This window comes from Corapipo altera, unplaced genomic scaffold (assembly GCF_003945725.1).
Source record: "Corapipo altera isolate COAL_440 unplaced genomic scaffold, ASM394572v1 100, whole genome shotgun sequence".
Taxonomy (NCBI): Eukaryota; Metazoa; Chordata; class Aves; order Passeriformes; family Pipridae; genus Corapipo; species Corapipo altera.
In genome coordinates, this window is record NW_020884952.1 from 135,505 (window position 1) to 158,658 (window position 23,154).

The 23,154-nt window shown below is 42.4% G+C and overlaps 1 protein-coding gene and 1 long non-coding RNA gene across 2 annotated transcripts; one reads left to right on the forward strand and one right to left on the reverse strand.

Annotated features, from left to right (window-relative positions):
• Positions 1-109: 109 nt before the first annotated feature.
• LOC113956621 lies at positions 110-2,366 on the forward strand. The gene is made up of 4 exons (XR_003530905.1): positions 110-250; positions 1,392-1,520; positions 1,776-1,935; positions 2,232-2,366. It is a non-coding gene; the product is annotated as an uncharacterized LOC113956621 (long non-coding RNA).
• Positions 2,367-10,374: 8,008 nt separating this feature from the next.
• On the reverse strand, positions 10,375-19,946 carry PRRG4 (proline rich and Gla domain 4). Its single transcript, XM_027663384.1, has 6 exons — positions 19,768-19,946; positions 18,999-19,113; positions 15,790-15,953; positions 14,554-14,602; positions 13,883-14,018; positions 10,375-13,132 (listed from the first exon to the last, which is right to left on the reverse strand). The coding sequence occupies exons 2-6, from the start codon at positions 19,102-19,104 to the stop codon at positions 12,904-12,906; spliced, it is 684 nt and encodes a 227-aa protein (XP_027519185.1). The 5' UTR covers positions 19,105-19,113; positions 19,768-19,946; the 3' UTR covers positions 10,375-12,903.
• Between the last annotated feature and the right edge of the window lie 3,208 nt (positions 19,947-23,154).

The following is a 23,154-nucleotide window of genomic DNA, read 5'->3' on the forward strand; positions in this document are numbered from 1 at the left end:
GAGCGGCCCCTGCGCTGCGCTCCGCTCAGCGGCGGGCGGCGGGCGGAGCCGCGGGCGGCGGCGGGGGCTGCGCGGCCGCCGGCCCCATGTCGGGCTGCGCGTTCCCGGGACGCTCCTCCCCCGCCAGCGCACTGGGGCGCACGGAGCTCCGTGTCCGGGGGCAGGGAGGCCGCGGCGGAGGGGCCGCCGGGGCCGCCGCCAGCAGCGCCGGCGGGGGGAGCGGGAGCAGGAGGAGGAGGAGGAGCTGGAGGTCTGTGACTCGCGGCCCTGAGGGGGAAGCGCGGCGGCGGCGGCGGGAGCGGAGCGTGGCGGGGGGGCGGCGTAGCCACCACCGGGGCGGGGTGGGGGGGGCTGAAGGCGGGGACGGGCGGGGTGGCGGTGTCGGGGAGGCCGGTTCCTCGGCGGAGCGAAGCGAAGCGCCGGCGCTTTGTTGGAGCAGCCGGGGCGGGGCCATGTTGTTCCCGCGGAGGGGAAGCGCCGCCAGCCGCGGGCTCCGGGGCGGCCGCCGCCGCCGCCAAGATGGAGCCCGGCAGCCGCCCCATTGTGCGGCGGGTTGTGGGGCGGCCCTGCCGCCCTGCCCCGGCCCTTGTCACCGCCACCATCACCGGGCGGGGACGCCGCTCCCCCCGCCTGGCCGCCTCCCCCTTCCCGCGGCGGGGCCCGCCGACCCAGCGCCCTCCGCCTCCGCTTTTATCCGTCTGTATGTTAGAGCTTTCCGAAAGCCTCAGGCATTCCCCCCATCAGTAAGTCGTTGCAGGCCTGGAGCCTGGATAGAATCGTATAATGGAATTACAGAATGGTCTGGGTTGGAAGGGACCTTAAAGGTCATCCCGTTCCAACCCCCTTGCCGTGGGAAGGGACACATTCCACTAGACCAGGTTGCTCAAAGCCTCCTCCAACCTGGCCTCGAACACTTCCAGGGATGGAGGCATCCACAGCGTCTCTGGGCAACCTATTCCAGTGCCTCATCACCCTCGCAGTTAAGAATCTCTTCTTAAATATCTAAACCTATTTTCAGTTTAAAGCCATTCCCCCTTGTCCTGTCACTGCATGCCCTTGCAAAATGTCCCTCTCCAAAAGTCAACTAGCAAGAGAACAGTAAGAATATCTATTTATTCTTTCTTTACTTTTATTTAGAGCGGTCTAACTTTAAATGGTAAAATGCCAGAGAAGTTCTAGAGGCCTACTTTAGCCAGGACTGGCTAAAGCAGTTTATTTTTATTTAGAGCAGTCTAAGCTACTGGTTTGCAGGCAGTATCTTCTGCTGTGTGCTCATTAAAACAAAGCATAAGGGAAATGGGCACCAGCTGCACAGAACAGGGTAGGAGCAAAGGGGACATTGGCGTCGGGCAGGGGGATGGTGGATGAACTGTGTCTTGCTTTCCCTGCAGACTGAAGGTACGAGGGGCGAGATGAGCAGGAGGAATGTGCCTCAGAGGTAAAGATAAGGAATATGGTCTGGAAAAGAGGGTGACTGCACCTGAAGGCATTGCTCAGAACAGGAAGGTGTATGCTAATGAGTAAGTAAGCCTTTTGAAGATTCAGTTTGTAGCACTCCAGGCAATGCTGAACCACAGAGTGAAATGAATTCTGTAGTGAAATGCATTTTGAAACTTGGCTACAGTCAATCAGATTAGATGCTAAAAAAGAGTTACAAAAAATATCAACACTGGAATGAAAAGGTGGAGTTGATCAACGTTAAATGAGGAAGCAGAAAGGTAAGAGATGTCGGGAGGAAAAGCTGAGATTCTGCTTTTCTCATGCCTGGTTTCAAGAAGCAGCAAAGAAAACTACAGGAAGAAACACAGGCTCGGATGAGAAGGGAAGGGTAAGTGCGAAAGTCATCAGCGCTGAGGAGACAAGAGAAGTCACCCAGAGGCCAGGGCAGAGGGTGGAGGGAGAAGCAACAGCACACCAAAGCCAGAAACCAGCAGAGTGAGTTTTCCTCGTGTTTGCATAAGTTAGCACCTGTATTGCTTGCAGCTGGAGCAGCACATGTGGGGGGTGGGAGACCTTCTTTCCCTGGGAAACAGGAGGATGGCTGTTTTACATATGAACGAGGCCTGATGACAGAAAATTACTCCAGTTGTTTGCTAATGGTGAAGCATTTACGCTGCTGATACTATTGGGATTGCCATTTCCAGCGGGGAAGGACCCACAGGATCCCTGCAGGATCTCTACTAATCTCCATTATATTATTACACTTGGAGTGCATTGTTTTCCTCAAATAGGCCCGAGAGGAGGGTGATACATGGACCTAAGTGACACAAAATGCTGCAGTGCTTGGTTATCTGGAGTGAGCGTGTTGCTGTGGAGTTTCTTGCCCCAAATTTGGAACGATGTATTAATAAATTTTAAAACCGCTAGTGTCTTGTTTGATTTTTTTTTTTTCTCTCAAGTAATGGCAACGTGAACTTTAAAGAGCACCATAATGTGGTGTATTTTCATTACAGGATCTCTCTAAAGGGGAGGCAGGGGTGCGTATGTGGCTGTAAAATCATGTTTCCTGAGAAATCACAGCAAGCAGGGAAACAGACAATTCGTTTAGGTCACTAGATGAACTCATTGTCACTATGCCACAGACACAATGTTTCCCTGAACATTGCTGGAGTAGATCCTTCTTCTGGTAATCGAATAGTGAAGTTGAGCAAAATAGAAATTGTGACAGCTGGTAAGTTTAATTTCTTTTACATGGTTTTAATAGAAGTGTCCACGACCATCAGATAAAGTCGGTTTATCCAGTGGTTTGTTTTTCCTGTGTATGAGATAAATCTACTTGTCCTGAGACCAGCCAGTTTTCTCATTAAATGGGTCCCTGCTGCTTGTTGCCACCCACTGTCTAGGAAATCTTCCTCGAAGTTTGTGCATTTTATCTTTTTGTAACCTAGTGATATTTTGTAACACTGTTCTCTAAGACAAGGAAAAGGTCTGCTTAGAGTAAGTGCTTTTGCAGAATCCTGGTATCCAGAATACTTATAAACAGCTTTTCTGAAAGATCTGTTCAGTGATAAAAAAATTCCTTTGGTAGATCCTGTTTCTTACATATGTTACTTTAATGTGTAGATTAAAGTGTACGTATTAAAATGTAATTAGAAGTTGTATTAGACATATTAATAATTCTGAATATTGAAAATACTTTGATGCTTGTCTTAATAAGGAATGCTTTTGTTTCAAATGCAGCTGTTACTTGCTGTTAAGGAACTGAGCTTTGGTGGGCTTAAATGCCTTCTGAACTGTAATTCATAACTGAGTGCCTAGAGCCAGTAATGATATTGTATGTGCTTCTCTCTCAAGTCAGGAATTTAATATAATACATATATTTTGCTGAAACATAAGCTAATACAATTTTTCACTCCATTTAAGACCAAAATCTTAAATTGAAGCACTGTAACACAGTCTGTGCAGCACACCAGCCTGGAGCTGTGCTGAATTTTACATCACTCATTTCTTTCTCTAAATGAACAGTCTCCACTTGGAAAAAATAAATCCTTTATAGAGTCAAAAATATCATGTGATGGTTAGGAGACAGATTTAAGTACTTAAGGTAACAGTTTAATGGGAATCATCTGCCTAAGGTCCGAGGAATTGTCTCCCCCAGGTGTGGTGTGGCAGCAGGGCTGGGCTGCCTCAGCTGCTTGCTGACAGCCAAAGAAGAAGGCTTTGCTCTCCCTCCTTCCCTCCTCTCACTCCTGGTGATGAGGTCTGGCCACAAGGTGAGCGATGAATTCACCCCACTGGCAAAAGCATGTTTACTGCTTTTTTTGCCGGCGGTCATTTTTCTGTAATTTTGCTGAGCTGAGTCAGCTTGCCTTTGCATGAAATGAGAAATGAGAGCTGGCTCAGGGCGAGCAGTCGTGGTGTGCAGCTGGAAGGAGATGTCAGGGATGAGCAGGGAACTTTTACTTTTGATGATGAGATGTTGTCTATGCTAACAGTATATTCAATATAGAAATCTGTAGAGTCCAGGAGTGCTGGAGGATATACCTCTGCAGACAGTGACTGGCTCCTCTGCCTGGGTGCCACTTCAGCCAGAATCAAGCCAGCTCTCTTGTAGAACTGTGTCAGCTAATATACACTGCCCCTTAGGGAAACCTTCTTATTTTCCTCTTTCTGTTTAAATTATTTAATGTTACACAATGCAGAATGGCAATATTGCTTTCTGAGGTCTGGTTTGATGTTTAAAGTGACCGTATGCCAAATGACATGCAGGATCAAATTAATGGGGAGTTGGCAGTTTTCTGTGGTTTGATCATGATTAAAGCAATATATCAATCACAAATCCAGGCCCAGAATAATGCTCCAGTTAATGATTGACATGGATTTATTTATCTGTATCTGGTTAATTAATTAATTATTTGGTTCATAATGTCCTATAGTTATTACTCATGTTAACAGAAAAATTTCAGCCAGTGTTTGAGTTGAGTGTGATTGAATGTTTTGTATGTTGTGTATCATAGAATGGTTTGAGTTGGAAGGGACCTTAAAGATCATCCAGTTCCAATCCCCCTGCCATGAGAAGGGATACCTTCCATTAGACCACATTGCTCACAGCCTGGCCATGAACACTTCCAGGAATGGGGCATCCACATCTTCTCTGGGCAACCTATTCCAGTGCCTCACCACCCTCACTGCAAAGAATTTCTCCCTAATATCTAATATAAACCTGTTTTCTTTCAGTTTGAATCCATTCCCCCTTATCCTGTTACTCCAGGCCCTTATAAAAATTCCCTCTCCATCTTTCCTGTAGCATTCCTTCAGGCTGCAATTAGGTCACCCTAGAGCCTTCTCCAAGCTGAACAATCCCAATTCTCTCAGTCTTTCCTCATAGGAGAAGTGCTCTATCCCTCTGACTACCTTGGTGGCCTCCTCTGGACTTGCTCCAACAGGTCCACGTCCTTCCTGTGCTGGGGACCCCAGAGCTGGAGGCAGTGTTTGAGGTGGGGTCTCACCAGAGCAGAGCAGAGGGGCAGAATTCCCTCTGTCAGCCTGCTGCCCACCCTGCTTTGGATGCAGCTCAGGATACATTTGGCTTTCTGGGCCCATGGCCGGGTCATGTCCAGCCTCTCATCCACCAGCACCCCCAAGTCCTTCTCAGCAGGGCTGCTCCCCACCTTCATCCCCCAGCCTGGATTGATGCCAGGGGTTGCCCTGACCCGGGTGCAGCACCTTGATCTTATTAAACCTCATGAGGTTCTCATAGGCCACTTCTCGAGCTTGTCCAGGTCCCTCTGGGTGGCATCCTGTCCTTCACCAGTGTCAACAGCATGTACAAGACTGGCCAGGCAGGAAGCCACATGGTGTGTTACAGCTTTAATGGTACCATGGGTTTTCCCAATGTCACTCATACACCCCTACACCCTCTTCTTTCATGAAGAGCATTGCTCCCGTCCTTTGCCTTTCCATAACTGGTGATGATGCCTGGTTTTGGTCTTGTTCTGGCTCTTTCTTTGTGTTTAAGTGCTAAATGTGTGTGGGGTTTTTCTTGCTTTAAGAGGCTTTTGGCTAAATCAGTAAACTGGGCTTTGCAGCAAAATTCTTACCAAAATACTTCAGGGAAAGTTTCAATGGGCTGAAAAGAATCATTGAAGAATAGTCAGAGGCACATGCTGGCTCAGCAGCTTCAGCTGCTGTTGATGGAAGAGGGTGGTTAAAGGCAGAGCATGCAGTTAATGGTGCAAGTCTGAGATTACAGCTTGGTTGTTGAAAGTGGGCAAAAAGGATTGTATTTCAGTTCATGATAGTACTCTATTTTGGAACTATCACAGTACCATAAATAGTTTGCTAACATACTCAAACATCTTGGTGGTTAGCTTTCAGTGGCTAACCATTTGTCAACAAAAGCTCTAGAAATAAGCTTAGCAAATAACCATGTGCTGAGAGAATGAATCTTCACAGTTGTTTGGAAACAGTGTTTCGGAGACCTGAGGACATTCTTTTTTGAAAACTAATGTTTCAAAGATAAAACACTCAAATAACTTGAACGCGTCCATGTGAAGTTTGGAGAAGTTCAGACCAAAACTGAGCTGGGCCTGATGTATTAACAAATTCTGAAAAGTGCACAAAATGAAATTTCTGCAGTGCCTGTCTCAGTTGAATGCTGATGGATGGTAGACATTCCCTTACAGACCCTGGATGCTTCACCTTTGTGGAAGCTCTGTCTGTGCTTCCAGGCTACTTGGGCAGGAATGGGTAAGTAAATCAGATAGGCAGTAATAACATCAGTCTTGGTTAGGCCTGTTATTAATCACTGACTGTGTTGTTTGTTGTTGTAATTGTGATTCTGACCAAAGCATAAAATTGCAGTTGCTTAACAGATTAGATTTTGCATTTAATTTGGCTCATGGCCTCTTTAAACATAAAGCTAGGCATTAAGGAATGTGTAAATAGGGAAGAAAGTGCTGCCTTTCAAAGAACACACTTGATCTTGGAGCCTCACAGCAAATACTCTCTTTCTTTGCATTTCTTCACTTCTAGTACTCTGGTCATTTATTTGATAATTTAAGTATATGTAAAAACAAATGAGGCAAAATCTTCAGCATTCATTCTGTTGAACTAAAACTGATCTATGAAACTGTGGTATATCTGACATGACTAGAGATGACTGAGCTGGTAGAAAGCTCACTGCAGCAATGAGTTGGAAGGCCTTGTCTCCTTCACATTCCCAATCCTCCTTCTGATTGTGTGGTTTCACACCTTCCAAGGTGCCACCACTGGCACTTGTGTTGTCTCAGCTCACCCACTCTTGAGAAAGCTGTTTATGTTTTTGCTGGATGATTTATGAAGGGATCTAGTAAGCACCAGAATCAGGTATAAGGGGAGTGGGAGAAAAGTGCAGTGGCGTATAGGAAGAAGAAAACTTAAGTAAAACTTTTGCTCTTGAGCAAACTCATAGTTTTAACAGGGGGTATTTTATTTTAACTACTCTTACTAGATATTTTCCTTTATATCATATCCGTGCTGGTTAGTTAACAATAAGTACTGGATGTTTATGTGTTTGGTACTTAGGAGTTGCTGATCTTTAGAGAAATTAAACTGTAGCAGCTTGAACTACCTGAGTGATCACAGGTGTTTCTTATTTCCTAAATGAAGTAGCACTGCTCAGAAATTTAAAACCTGTTACAAGGCCATTTCAAAACTCGTATTTAACTGTACCAGTTTCTGGTACACTGGAATATTTTTCCTGACCTTTTTTTGAAGTCTGGCTGCTCCCTTTTAAGTGTGAGCTTCTGGAGGCTCCCAGAATGTAGGCAGCAAGATGCCTGCATCTGATGGCCTCTTTTGTTTCAGTGTTTTATTAGCCTGGGTGCTGTGGAAAAGGTAGGAGTGAAAGAAGGAACTGTTTTCCTAAGACTTCTAATGGGAGCGAAGCATCCATCTCATCAAGTATCAGTTCAGTTGACTGATTAAAAAGATTCGTTGAATGTTTAAATATAAGAGGAAATTCTGGTATTCTGTGGGGAGTTTTAACCAGCTAGCTCAGCTCAGCTCATCTTGTGTGACTGGGATAAAAAGCATAAATCTGATTATTATTTTCCAGAGGGCAAATCAGGAGTGACTTAATTTAGTGTAATTTGCTGTGCTCCAGTATTTACTCTGTCCAGTTGCCCTCATCTACCCCTCCTGCCTCTGTGTAGAAGTTCATTCTCACTGCACCACATATACCTCCACTTCAGAATGAAATCACCATTACCAAGCAAGGAACTTCTGCTTCCTGCCTTTTTTGCATGCCTGTTCTGGGAGGATCTTGCTCACTTCACTAACCCTGGCAAAGTGGTATTTTTCAGCCACACCGTTGTTCTTCAGTCTTCTCACCAAAGGCATGACAAAAGGAAGATGGAAGGGTACAACACCTGCTTAAGTTGGCTTCTTTGGCTTGAAGACTTCATCTTCAGTGGCTGCAGTTCATGGTTCAGAACCTCAGATGCTGAAGTGGAGCAGTGGAACAGGAAGCTTCTGTCCAAAGTAGAAATTGCTGATGTTTAAGAAAACAAACCATGGCCCTTTTTCTCTGCTGATTAAATGCTATATGGCATGAAGAATCATAGAATAGTAGAATGGTTTGGGTTGGAAGGGACCTGTAATGGTCATCTAGTTCCAACCCCCTGCCATGGGCAGGGTCATCTTCAACAGGACCAGGTTGTTCAGAGCCCCATTCAGCCTGGCCTTGAATGTTTCCAGGGGTGGGGTACCTACAACATCTCTGGGCAACCTGTGCCAATGTTTCACCACCCTCATGGTAAAAAAAAGTCTTCCTAATATCTAGTCTACATCTACCCTCTTTTAGTTTAAAACCATTACTGCTTCTCCTCTCACAACAGCCCTGCTAATAAGTTTGTCCCCATCTTTCTTGTAAGCCCCCTTTAAGTACTTCAAGAAGAGGGCATGTTGTTACCAACTCCATTAAAAAAAAAAATAAAAATTAGCATTTTCTCTTTTGCTGTGATTAACTTGTATAAATATTTATTTGGAAATTGTTTTAAAAAACAGTATCGAGACTAGCAGAGTTTAAAATGTTGCTGCCCCTCACCCAACAAAATGACAGCACTTAACATCAAAGTGAGAATTAAATATAACCAGTGACAAGTGCATTCAAAAGGTCCTGACAGATAAGTAGAAGGAAATATGTTCATAAGATTAATTAACAACTGTCTATACAATTCAGAAATGACTGGAAACAGTCAAAAATTACCACCTGAATAAAGAGCAGGGTATTTGGGAAGATCTGCTTAAGATTTTTGAGAGGAAAATACATCCAAGTCCTCGATTGTGGAAATGATAGTCATAGATTTGTATCTGATAGGAATTAACTGAAAGACATTTACAGTACAGAAAGAGCATGCTTGAAGTGTTTGAAAGATGGCTTTTAAACCTTGAATTTCCTTCTTGTTCTCTACACCCCATGAAACAAGTGAGGATATCAGCAGTAAAACTTTTGTTGGCAGGTGAGACTGTGGATAGAAAAGTTTGTTTAGTTGGTGGTGTTTTTCTTTTTATTACCTTGATGGTTCATTTAAACTCTAAACAGTGTTGATAATAGCCTGATAATTAAGGCATCTTATTCACAGCTGGTAATCTGAGGAGTGATAAGGTATTTTCCTGTGCTTTCCAAATTTGAAATATAACTTCTAAGGGCTGATCAGCCTCAAACATTCTAGTTAATATAAGCAGGCATCGTTGTAACAATAGAATGCTCTAAATTGGGTTTGGCAACGACATTGTGGTAAATAATTTGGCAGAGCATTATACTTTTTATTACCTGAAATGATCAGTTATCTCATTTTTTGCTGCAATCCCAGTTCAGCTGAAGCCAATAAAAAGCTTCATAGACTTTGACAGGACCTGAATGAAATGCTTCATGACTCACATTTTCATGAACTGTGGTGAGGAAGTTCACTTCCATGTTGAACTTTGGTTTTGCTGTTCTAATGAATTCACAAAAAAAAACCAACAAAAAAAACCCCAAACCCTATACATGCATAATGCTTATAATACTATTCATCAGAGGATTTGATAAATCAAATAGCAGGCCTTCCTATTGCAGCAATAATCAGGTTCAGTGGATTTGCTTTTCAGTTGACAGAGCCAGAGATCACTTTTCTGACTCTCAGTTATTTGCTCTAATTATTCAACTGTCCTGATTTATAAAAAGTTGCATGCTGTAATCTTGTATGATGCTAAAATGTCTAAGTTTTGGAGGCAATGGCTAACAGCATTTAGTGTGAAATGTTTAAACCTACTCTGAGAGAAACAGAATGCCAGTGTTAACCAGTGTTTTGTTTAGATATTTCTTTTTTCAACTGTCACAGTAGATGTCCGTTAATTCACTTAAAATCCACTGTCTTTCCTAACAGTCCTCGAAAGAAAGTCCAAAATCAAAACACTAATGGTCTGCATCTCTGTACAAATTCAATTGCTTTGATTCTAAAAGTCTATGTCCTTCTCTCCCTATTGAATCATAGAGTGGTGTTGGTTGAAGGGACCTTGAAGATCATCCGGTTGCAACCCCCCTGCCATAGGGAGGGACACCTTCCACCAGACCAGGTTGTTCAGAGCCCTGTCCAACCTGGCCTTAGACACTTCCAGGGATGGGGCATCCACAACTTTTCTGGGCAACCTGTTCCAGTGCCTCACCACCCTCACAGCAAAGAACTTCCTCCCAGTACCTAATCTAACCCTGCCCTCTGTCAGTTTAAAGCCATTCCCCCTGGTCCATCTGCATGCCTTTGTGAAGGCCACTTAAGGACAGTTATTTGCTGTTTCATATATTCCAAGAGCAACTCCATTTCCAAAAGAAACTGCAGGTAAAATTTGAGTGTGGCAACACTTCTAAATTCACAAGTCCCCATAGTGTACCTCTTGTTGATTTTTTTCCCCCTCTGCTAACCCTGTTGAATCACAAGTTCTAAAAAGAGCCAAGATACAAGGTAAGAATGTCTCAGGCCAGCAGTCAGTGTATGAAAGGAGAAAACCAAACTCAAACAACTGCTGTTCAAAGGCATTTTCTCCCTCTACAAGGAGAGGTAAGTTTACACTGTATTCAACTGAATTTTAAACTTTGCTCCTTATTTATAATGGGCAGAATGTGTCTTGCAAATTGTCTTGTTACATGCAACCGGTATTTGAATGTCAGTCACTGCATTTTTTCAGTATATTCAGGGTCTAAAGTGCAGACTCTGAGTAAATTTGAGTGTTTTACTCTACTGAAGGTGCAGTTTACTTCCCAGAGCACTACAGCTAATGTCTAGTTATACCATCTTAAGGTTTTTGATTAATTAAGAGGACAAGATTTTTGCTTGTATTGCATGGAATCATTCGCAAATGATTTGTAGGAATAGCAGAAAAATGAAATTTCCAGTGATTACATTGGATTCTGCACAATTTCTGTAGTGTATTGAAAACATGACTTTGCCAGATGGTACTTGTGGTATCATTAAAGAATCTCTGAACTTTTGCAAGCCCTGTGAAATCCCTTTCCTTGAAAGTCTTCCTATCAGTTCCATTAGATTTGTAATTTTTGAGTCCCGGGAAAAATCTAGAGATAAGTTTGCTCTAGAGATGAAAATGCACATTCACGAATTTAAAAATTTTTACCTAAATGAAAAGGAACTATGGGAGAATGTTTTCGCAAGCTTGTAATTCCATAGCTTCATCATAACCTTGTATTAAGTTATCAAAATAACTCACACAATTCAGTGATTTCAGCCTTACAGAACAGTAACCTCCAAGAACTTCAAAATGACTTTACAAGTTGGGTGAAAGTGAATTCTCTCAACAAGAAAGAAGCTGCAAAGGTATTTGTGACTTGTCAAAAGCCAAATCTGATGCTGAAGTTTCATGAATAAGAACACCAATGTCCACTGATATCAGCTGAGTTTTGTGTGTTTTTCATTGTGGAGCATTGTCAATGCACCCTCTTTATATTCCAAGATTTGGAGCATTTTCTTAATTACAAAAGCGTTTAAAAAATCTCAGACCAATCCTCTGCATCTCACTTAACAGCACTGTAGGTTCTAGCATGTTAAAAACCATCAAATTAAGTGAAATGTTACATATAAACATCCAGCCTTTATTGAAGTGCACTTTAGGCACCAAATTAGGTGCCTTTAGGATTTGCTGCTGACAGCACTGATCCAACGAGGGGCAAAAAGGGGGACTTGTTTCTTTTTAAAAGACTTCATTGCATGTGTGTGTAACTGTATAGCCACTGTCAAACAGGAAAACACCAGCCCAACATGTGGCCTGTGAGATCCTTGGATATGGTTTCCTGGGGCAGGGAGGTGAAGGGACACAAGTGTTGGTCAGCAACTTGCTCAGCAAGATCTGAAAGCCATATAATGCTGGGGGTTGATGTTTTAGCAAGTTGTAAAATTAATGGTGGCTACAGCCACAGATACAGAAATTGTGTTGATACAGTTAATCAGTAATTCCCTGAAGTCCTTGACTATTGCTCTGTGGATACTGGTTATTCATCTAATACAATCTTTCATTCTACTTAAATGATATTTTGTCATCCCATTAGTGCAATAGACACTTATCAACTGCCTTTGATTTGAAAATTAAATGTCTTTTTCAACATTTTAGTTTTTAAACTACAAAAGAAACATTGACTGTGAAACCTGAGTAGTTTATAATCAAGGGAAGAATCTCTAGCTCTTTGCTTAACATCCCCTGACCCACAGTACTCTACTTAATTCTCTTTTACCTGGTATTTACTGTTGAACATCAAAACTATTTGTCAAAAGTATACTTTGTCTGAATTGGTAGCGTGCCATGTAATTAATGGTTCCTTTTGATCCAAAATTATAATCACAAAAATACAACAAATTAGGTCATGTGACCAGCAGTGTCTAAAATAAACCAGTATAATCCAGAAGCAGTACTCTCTCCACATATATATATTTGAAAGATCAAGTCATGAAATAATTTTCACACTCAAATCAATTATTAGAATGAATAGAAAATTCACACAGCAAGGAAGTGAACGTGTCAAACAACAAAGTAGACTTCTTATGGTGGTTTAAAGTACTAAGTTGCAAAAAATGGTTAGTGTCAATAGGAGCAATTAAAATACTGTTCCTTCTGAAGAAAAAAGATGAAACTCTTAATGAAACATCAACAGTGTGATGGGATGGCTCAAAGTGCATATGGAAGAGGGCAGCAGTGCCAGCCTTGCTCTTTATGCACTGCCTCCTCTTAGCACAGTGGCTTTGTGCAAAGAATAGTCCTGTGGCCTTTGCAACAGGTGACCTCTTTTCCCAAATGGGAACTTCACTTGTTCCTCGTTGTCCTAAAGATCTTTCACATTTCTGTAAGTCATCTTGCAATATGCAAGGTAGCACACACTTTTTCAAAAGTATGTTATGCTTCAGTTAATCCCCCCTCAGGCCAGAAGGAGGTTTGTGATTAGGGGGCAGGAAAAGACATGGATTTTTTGAACACTCGTGTCCCTCTCGGGGGCCCTGGGTAAGGGGGTGGTGGCATGTCGTGCTGTCCATTTGAAGTCACTGCTTGCTCATAACTGGGGAGTCCTGAATCATCAGTTCTGAGAGGAAGTGGGTTTAAAGAAAACTCTTCATGCCTTCTGAAGATGTTAGATGAACCACGTCTTCTGCTTCTTACGTAATCCAAGTACCTGAACAAAGGGAACAGCATAATAAGTGGCAACTTCTGTTTTAAAGGGAAGAAAGAATATAAAGTCTTAATCATAAAATAAACAAAAAACAAACCAACCCAAAAAACTCCCCACCAAAAACCCACAACACAGGAAAAAACATGCCTTCAATGAGCATAAAGACCAGAAGCCAAATACTCTCTCCAAACCACAGGGTAAGAATAGCTCAGTAATGTGAAATTTATAAGAAAGAGGAACCACAGAATCCTCTTACATTCCTTTCAAGTTTAGGATAAAGGAACAAGCAGGAATAGAGAATTGGTAAAGAAGCATTTCCTCCAAACTACTTCATCTCACATCTGAGGTTGACTACATGCCATGAAGGGCATTCATCCTATTTTGAAGGGCAAACAGAACACATTAGACTTTCCACTGCAGGCCCCAATCTAGTAAAATGATTCCACCTTTTTAGTAAGAATATTTTGGAACCAACAACACACACACACACAAAGAGCAGAGCCAAAGGTTTGGGTGTGCAAGTGTTGTTTTAAGTTTCTGTGTTATTAACTTCAGCATAACCACTGCTAGTGCTCACCTAACTTGGCTTCCAGGCAAGTACAAACGAGAACTCCCATTAGATTCTCTGAGAATGCAGTTAGACCAACCCACAGTGATTTTTAAATTCCACTCTTAAGCAAGAGTTTGTTTTGGTGTGTGTTTGTTTTTTGTTGTGTTGGTGTTATTGTTTTTTAAAGCAGTGAAATTCCTTACCCTGGTGGTTGCCTTGATTTGCATCTACTTTTGCAGCAGTAGAAGATAACCAGTGTAATTATAACCAACAGTACTCCAGCAGCAACCAGACTGATGAGAAGTCCTGTAACATTGATCTTTTGTAGTGTCTCATCTCCTGAAGATAAAGCATTGTTTATTTTCATTATGTATTCTTTCCATCTACCCGGTTTACACTGTAAAATGCTGTTTGAGATGTCCATCTTTTAATGCCTTCCAAGTATCACTGCATGTACTTTTGACCTTGATCAGGCTGTAGATACCAGTTTTTCATTAAACATCTGGCATCAGACTACTCTGAGCCTAATTCAGACTGTTATATTACTGTTAAAGAAATGGGGGAGGGAACAAGCAAAATAAAACTACAGAAAGCAGTCACAGAATTATTGCAAAGTTTACCAATTGTGTAATAAAGCAATGGCCAAGAAAGTTATATTGTTTTTACCTACAGAGTTATAATGGATCCCATTCTAAGATGCTTCAGTGAGTACATTTTATTGCATCAGATAATGAAATATGCTTGTACAATTCACAGTGATCTTCAGTAAAAAAATCAATTGTGATTTTGCTGACTGAATGCACAGTGTATTGAGTGTACTATTATAACAAACAGAAAATACTGCAATATAAGAAAAAATAAGAAGATAACTTACCTATTTTTATTTTAGGGCCTTTAATTGAATAGTCTTTCCAAAAATCCATCTATAAAAAACCAAAAAGAATCAGATTTATAACTGACAGGCCTATTGACTTTGTCTTTGATATGGTATGTTGGGCAAAATTTACCAGTGGCATAAACAGAAGCAGCCCCTGCTGAAGGATTTGTACTTGCTCGTCCCACAATATTTTTCTTATACATTCAAGTTTGCATTGAAATTTCCCAAAGAAAAAATTGCCAGTTGGTGAAAGAGAAAAGTGTATTAAACTGTCCAGTGTTACATCATATTTCTGCCTGATTACAGTAGAAGTCAGCTTATATTCTGACATTAAAAAAATGCTTACAGTTAATCTTTGTAAATCCCTACAAAAGAGTATTTAAGAGGCAAAGTTCTTAAGAATCCTACTTTTGCATGAACAGTATTTGAATTCATAGAAGCTAAGGAAAATAATGAGATTTATTTAAGAGAAAAACTTTTATGTTGCGTGACCATCAGGCATTAAATGTGTTTAGCTATAATTGCCACCTTTGCTACCCAACAAGACCCCATCAAGATTCCAGTTTAACACTTGCACCTTTTTCTTAGGAAAATGTTAGCAATGGCAAACTAACATTCCCACATTCACAAGAGGAGTGTATTCCTTGCTCTTTCTGCAGCTTAGTGCAGAGCACAGCTACAATCACTAAGAGATTCTTGCTGCATGTGGCAAGGGCCAGCCTTCAGACAATCATCACATTCCCTTATTGGGCTGAAGGGTTTCTTATCTTTTTCTCATTTTTTTATAGCAGGTTTCTTCCCATATAGGTAGAGATTCAGAAGATAATGCTTTAGGAAGACTCAGCAATAGCTGAACTGCAGATTTGCTCCCTGTTGGTCTCTTCCAAAACACAAGGATGGGATCTGCCAATTAGTAATAATGCTGAGAAGTTACTTAAAAAAAAAAAGTCTGAAAACATATTGGAATATCCACAAGTGAGACTTCTGAAGCTTCATTTTTGTTTGTTTGCAGAATTGGAGCCCTTATCTAAAGTCTTTAAAACTTTATTCGAGTACATATTCAAGTGCATTCACTGTGTATCTTGAGTAATAACCCCATCTCATTGTGGTATCTAGTTTTAGATACTTTTTGTCATCTTTAAGTGCTGTGTCAGAGGGGCTACAGTACTTGTGTACAACAATGATTTAGTCAGTAACCTCCCTCAGTACATTAAACTCAGTTTGAACCGCTACCGTTTTATCGTGGTCTTCAAAAATTTCTCTTGCTTCTTCATAATTGCACATCTCTTCATAGCATTCTCTTTCCAGGTTATCTGCTGTGAATGCTTCAAAATCAAATCTGTTGTTCAGAAGGTGTCGTCCAATGAATAAATTGGCCTCCTTTTCAGATGTGAACACTAATTAAAAAAATATAAAGTTGATTTAAATCAAGTTAGGGAAGCTGAACTTGACATTTTTAAAGAATGGTTAAGATCCCAAAGGAGCACATTGAGATCACCCCTTCCCCAACCATCTCTCAGCTACATACAAGAAAAAGAAACATCCAGGTCTCCTCTTAAATGCCTTTTTCATTGCTGTATTTTCTAACTATGTAATTAAAATAAACATGTTTTCCTTTCAGCTATTCTTTATAGTGGCCAAGAGAATTTGATTATCATGAGAGCTGTTGGTGAAGCTTTGGTGTTGTCCCTTCTGGGACGTGGGTGATGGTTTTTACTGGAGCTCTTAAGAGCAAAGTAACAGTCACATAAAGCAGAAATTCAGTCACATACGAACCAAGCATGACACTGATGTCCTGGAGGAAGGAGACAAGGGGGAGGACAGGAGGTGAGGGAAGGGAAAAACCAAAACAACTCTTCCTTCTAAATAATCCTCAGTATATATTTGTCAATATTTGGGTATCTGTAAGTACCAAATTTTATTCATGGAATTTGCTTTGTAAATCATGGCAGCAGACTCCCATTCATTTTACATTTGTTCTCTTTTCACAGTTGTGGCATCAAGTTTTAACGTAACAGTTGCCATACTGCCAGGTTTGTTTGTTTTCAGTTAATTCACAATATGAATTTTACTGACTGCAGGCATTTCTGAGGACATTTAATTCTTCTTTTGTTCACATTACAGGCTTCATGAGGCCTCATGGAGTATGTTGTGAGGTGAGATTCCAGAACAGTGAGTGAAATTGTAGAAGGCTTTGGAATACAGGAATGTATTTCCTCACCAGGCATTTTCCATTGTCAAGTTTTAGCCTGCTCTTGCTACAGTTTCTTAGGAAAAAAAAAAATTTAGAACATCTTCATATGACCAAACTAGTTTTCTGGATTGGTTTTCAGTGAAAGCCTAATCTGTTTCCAAGAAATTCAGACTATTTGGTTGAGCAAAATGACTAGAGGATTACTTTTGCAAGTGTAATGCAGAAACAGCATTGTTACATGCCAAGCCAGACAGCTAAAAAAGGAGATGAGATTCAGTATAAAGTTATTCAGTTACAAATTAGCTTTGTGTTCTTGTTAGCCTGTTTGGCTGGATTATCACATCATTCAGGAATTTTTACCCTAATTGTTACTGTTAGGTCTTGCAATGGTATCTCAAAACAGTTTGCTCTCTGAAAACTGAGAAAACTGCAGTGTAACTTACATATTGGTTGTTTATTTATTTAATATTATAGTATATTTAAGGAATATTACAGCATATATTTATATAATTTACATACTATTACAGTGTATATTGAAGGAGCCACACGTGTGCACATGCATTTGTGTAGGAAGGAAAGTCTGTTATTCTAAAGTAATTGCAAGAAAATCTGAGCTTAAAATATTTATACTATACCTAAAAATAAGGGCTTAATATATCCCAAACAAAACCAGAACAACCCCAAACCCACAAGTGGAAAGGGAAAAGAATTACATGGGAAAACATATCATCAATATTCTTGGTTCAGTGCAAATCATGAAAACAAGTTCAGTCTTCTGCAACAGAGACCTACAAGTTTTGCTCAGTGGTGTTTCACTCCTTACCATGCAAGTGGTATTAGCTGTACTTCTGAATTAACTTAGATAACTGGTGCATTTTAACTAAAATGGAATGCACAGGCAAGCTGCCTGGAGCCTAGGACCCCCAATTCCCAGGGGTCCATAGATCCTTTTCTCTTTTCCAGATTCTTTTATCCATTTATCTGCACTTTCCCCCCTTTGTCACGTAGTCAAAATACACTTATCTCCATCTCCAACTTACTTGCAACCTGGTGATTAAGAAAGTATGTGGAGAATGAAACAGCTGGATTTGAACTCTCTCCTAAACATGAGGGACCTGAATGCAGTTCTGCAGACCTTGGTCTGAAAAAATCATCCATGAGTTTTAGGATGTCCAGCATTTAACTAGAAATGCACCCACACAATGTGCTCAGTAAAGTAACTCTGCTGGTAAAAGATGTTCAGAAAATGCTGAAGGGGGAACCTCTCAATCCCCATACCCTTGACAACTGTTCTACTTGCTAAATTACTGAATAAATAGTTGGGCCTTTCTCTTTCAAACTCCCTCTCTAAAGGAGGAGTGGCCTGGGCCTGTTTTCAGGAGAAGGTTCTGTGCTATGGACTCACAGGAGAGAGGCAGCCTGACTTTTTATGCCCCGAGTAGTAAGGATTTTAACAAATAACCTGCCTGAAGCATTTTTCTGCTAGCCATGTTTTCTGCTCTACAGCCTTGAAGAAGCCTCGTGCTTTTTAAAGTCCATCTTAAGGTTTCAGCACTCCTTATGCACTGAGGAGACTGGACAGCTAAGTTACAAACTCCTTTTTAAGGCCCTGATGCTTAAAATGTTAAACATCACATGGTTCAGCATTGTAGTGCTTGAGTCCTTCTGGGGAACTTCATTTGTTTGTACACCAGTTCCTCTCCACTTCTCTCCCTCCAAAGTGAAGAACCACAATAGCAGCACTATGCTCGTCTTTCCAGGTGTTGTAAGAGGATTGGGTGTTGAGAAAAAACATCAATTTCAAAAAGCAACCAAATAAACCCTTTCAAATACAAAGCCATTTCAGATAAACACAACTGTGATGTGCTCAAGCAGTACCAAAGCAATACTGTCTTAATATAGATTTAAAACTTTTTGAATGTCAATGTTACTTAAAGGATTCTGGTTATATCAATGACAATAATCCTGGAAGCCTAGAGAAAACTCAATTGTCCCAATCTGTACTTAGTACTGGATCTGATAAATACTTCATATTGACACCCAAGTCAATTAACAATCATTTCAGCAAAAGATGTTCAAATATGCTAAAATTAAGCATAAAACCGCTTAATTTTTAAAATAAAGTAAAAAAAAAAAAAAAAAAAAAAAAAAAACCCCAAAACCAAACCAAAACCAGCAACAAACAAACCAACAAAGCAAAGTTAGATACAATTTTGGAAAGGATAAAGCTATGTTAAAACTAAGTTACCGTCTTTCCATTCAGGTTGCTTCAAGTTACTTAATCTCCCCGGGCAGTGAGGAAACGCGAACATCATCACATGCAGTTGACACAGCACTACCAAAAACGCGAACATGGCCGGGATCTGTCAGACAGAAACTCGTGTGAGTTTAAAAAGTGATGACAACGCCGAATGACACTTCTGAAGTGTCCCTGATGAACCCTGGATGAATCCTAACACGTGAAGTCATCTCGCGCAAGCACCTACACGCAGCTGAGGGTAATGGGTCCCTGGAAGAAAGGCACGGGCCCCAACTGGTCCTGCCTGTCTCCTGCGGAGTTCTCGTTGTGTAACACCCGCACATGGCACCGGGGCGGCTCTCGCCGCCTCCTGTCCTCCTCTCCCGGCTCAGCAGAGCGGCAGCCCCGAACTAACGGGGGAAGATCCCCCACAAGGTTCCCCAGGTGCGCTCTGAAACTGCAGAGAGCTACGCCTTTGCTGCCGGAGGAGGTTGTAAAAGCTTCCCGACGGGAACAGGTACAAAACCCCCTTTCGTCAGGGGACCGCCGCTGAGACCCTCCTCGCTCCCTGCGCCCCGAGGAGAACCCGCGCTCCCCCACCTCGGGCTGTAGAAATTAGGAGTCACATGAACCCGTAACCTTTCGAAGAGACTCCCCCCGGAGGCGGCCTGGCCCGGACGGACCCTGGGGGAGCCGGAGGCGGCCACGGGAAGCACCCCCATCCCGCAGCCGGGAGCGGGGACGCCGCGCCCCGCATTTCCCCCCGCGCTGCCCTTACCTGTCCCGGGGCTGCTCCGGCGGCGGCCCGAGCGGAACAGCTGGAGGGGCAGCGTCTCCCGGGGCTGCTCCAGCGGCGGCGCTTCCTGGAAGGGGCGCGGCGCAGTCACGGGACCGCACCTGGGCTGCCCCCGCCCGCGCTGCCCGAGCCGGGATGGGGCCGCCCGGGGGCGGGGGTGGGAACGCCCCTGGAGCCTGGAGGGAGAAGGGTCGGTGCGGAGAGGCGGTGTGGGGTGACGGTGCTGCGGCTTTTCGCCGGCCGCCAGCCCGGGCTTTGTTTGCAAGCACCTGTCTGCGTCCTCAGCCCCCGCCCAGGCTCCCCTGCGGAGAAGGCAGCAGGTCCCTCCGCCTTCTGCGAGCCCTTTTTACTGCTGAACCCGACTTTTTGTTCGCTGGGTTAATCGTGGCGCTGAGGACCCGGGTTGCTGTTGCTCCCCCAAAGCCGAGCGCTGTGTGAGGACAGGCTGCCTGCGGAGCAGGAGCCGCGCAGGTTGTGCCTCCCCAGCGAGACACGGCCCACTGCTTACCCAACACACCTGGAGAGGCTTGGCTGCACCAAGCTTTCCTAGCCCGGCAGCTAGCCACGGCGGAGGGAGGACAGGCATAAGTTTTCACACACGTGAAAATAACTTTTGATGGGTTCGTTGGGGGTTTTTTTTAATCAGTGAAGGTAAGCCTTAGCCTTAAAGGCTAGAGAGTGGCAGAGGTGGTTCCCTGAAATGCGTGAGGTTGTTCTGCACCAGCACGCACCTGCTCCAGGGGCTCCCTTCACTCTCCTTCCCAGTGCAGAGCAGCACATGGATCTGTGGCTGTTTTGGCTTCTCCAAAGGACAAGAGAGAAGCAGTTAAGTACTTCACATTTGCTGTGAGAATTTGTTTAATACTGTGTGCTGGGAACATTAAATATCTGAAAAATTTTGGGATAGGCTGGGTTGGGTTTAAAGCTGCACACCAAAGAAACTCTCGATGCACACGACTGGAATGATTTTGCTACCAGGAAACCCAGGGACTGACTGATTTGTGTCTGTGCTTGCATGTCTCCAGTAGTGACTGTGGATTGTATTTTTTATTTAAGTACTGGAGTAACTTGTATATACAGAAGCAGGAAAGAGTAGAATGAGAGGGTGTTGGGTAACACTAGTGGAAGTGATCAGATGTTCTCTGGAGAAAACCAGAAACTTCTGATGTGTGAAATAAGGAGAACTGTTTGGAGGAATGATGACTGTAGTTAAATATTTACTTTATGACATCAACACACTGCAATTAAGAGGTGCTTGATGAATATGTAACTTAAAAGCAAAGCTTTTTAGCTGGTGGAGATCTCAACAGAAAAGTCTGTAGTATGATTATGTATGTGTTTATAACAGTGGTGAACTCAGATAACGGTATTTTATAAGAAAAGAGTAGTATGGATTGCTTATTATCTAGATAATACTGAGTAGACAAGGATGCTTTGTTGCTAGATGTTGGAAAACAGGAGAAACTTTGTTAAGGACCTTACAACTTTCTCCCATGCACCTCTGCTCAGCCCTCACCCTGAGTTCCTACCTGTGTCAGTGAGGGTGGTGTCAACCTGCAAAACAGCTGCTGGCAGCTACAGTGCAAGGGCATGAATGCACAAGAACTCTGTGGTGCATCTGAGTGCAAGTAAAATGCCTGCAAGCACATGTGGGAACATTTAATGTGCCATAACAACTTTTTGTATGTGGAACCTCTGTTGTACAAGCAGCCTGTAAACCCCATTGTGTTATGCCACCACTACATACAACTATTAATAGGAAGGGAAAAAGATTTTAGAATTGTTTATGTATGCCATGTGGGGAGTGGATGTGGATCCCACTCCTAACCCCAGCCCTGCCTGTATCAGAGGAGTGGACTCTGATACAGGTGTGGACTCAGGTGTGGACTGAGAGATGGATCAGCCTCATCCAAAACTCTCTGCTGAACCTCATCCCTGCTCTGAAGACTGAGGAGTGATGCTGTAGAACTCTGGTGGGAGGGGCCCTCAGAGCTCTAACACTCACCAGTGGTTACTTAAATGCTTTTGTCTGTGCAGTTTTTAGCAGAAAATTTGTGTCTTCTCTGTGTGTGTGCGTGGGTGTTTGTGCAGGTGTGCCAGATCACACAAAACATAAATTGTATGAATTATTTATTACTGAGATGCAACAAGAAAATATGAAGTTGTTATACAGTGGAAATCAGGACAGGGTAGTCTTTGCTTTGGAAAAGACTGTAACTTTCTCCTGTGTGTCCCTCTGAGCTCAGGCTGTGTTGCAGTCTCTGTGGTCTTGAGGACTTGTCAGTGAAATCCTCACTGAGGGTGACTGTCCAGGTAAATGGGTGTGTGAAAACTCTGTAACATGTTTGTGTGTTTATCTCTACAGGGAAATGAGTGAGAAGCTTGTAACAGCAAGCACTGTAACAAGTGTGCAGGAGTCTTCTAGCTTCTTCTTGTATCTTGTGTTAGGCCATCACTACACATCCTTACTGAGACACAACAACAAAGAAAGGCTCAGTAAATTTTATTCCTGCCCCATCAAGTGTGGATTGATTCTGTTATTCCCAAGGTAGGAGCCGCCCCTGTTTCGGAACCATACCTGAATTTTTGCTGTCCCAGCCCTAAGACTCAAGTTTGCTGTTGAAAGCAGCATCACCACAGCAGGAATAAAGGCAACAGTGAACACAGCTCAAGTTAATTATTACATAAGGAAATGTTAAAATTTGAGGGTTATGCTATAGGTAATGACTAAAAGTGTGCTGAAGTTGTCATTTGTTTTACAGATCATAGAAAAGATAAATATAAGTAAAAAAAGGGTGGAGTGAGTGCTCAGGGTAAATGGAGTGTTTCCTGTGTGTATGCAGTTTTTAGCATGGCAGAAAGATAAGTATCTGCTGCATGTTACTTTCCTACTTGTGAAGTAATTTTTCAGGTAAAAGAGCCTTGATTAACAAGCTGTGTGATGAAGAAGCTCAGCAAGAGGGAACCACCATTAAAGATGTTATTTTCACCAACTTTTTCAGAAAAATACCAACGTACAGTATAGTAGATGTGTAATTAGAGACATTCTGAGAGATGAAAAATAGGAAATTAATTTATATAACTTGATTTTAACATTGGGAGAATAGATAATTCATATTTCTAAAAATCTCTCTAATTTATTTGCAGTACTAGCTAGCATGCTTGTTTACCTGTATTTTAAAACTTCATTTGTTACAGTGAAGTTTGGTAAAACATTATTGGAGAAACCAAATATGGTGCTATTGAATTGAACCAGAACTGTTGTATCACCTCACTAGAGGAGGATGGTACCAATTTAAGATGTCTATGCACCAATTATTGGGTTTTGCATATATTTATTACTTTGCTGCAAATTAATAGTGCTGTATT

Bases quoted from the DNA above. Each gene is read 5' to 3' on its own strand.
- PRRG4 (XM_027663384.1), bottom strand. From the start codon at position 19,104: ATGTTCGCGTTTTTGGTAGTGCTGTGTCAACTGCATGTGATGATGTTC. The intron at 15,954-18,998 runs GTAACTTAGTTT...TTTTTTAATTAG, and splicing joins GCAACCTGAATGGAAAGACG to TGTTCACATCTGAAAAGGAG. The intron at 13,133-13,882 runs GTAAGGAATTTC...CCCTTTGTTCAG, and splicing joins AAATCAAGGCAACCACCAGG to GTACTTGGATTACGTAAGAA.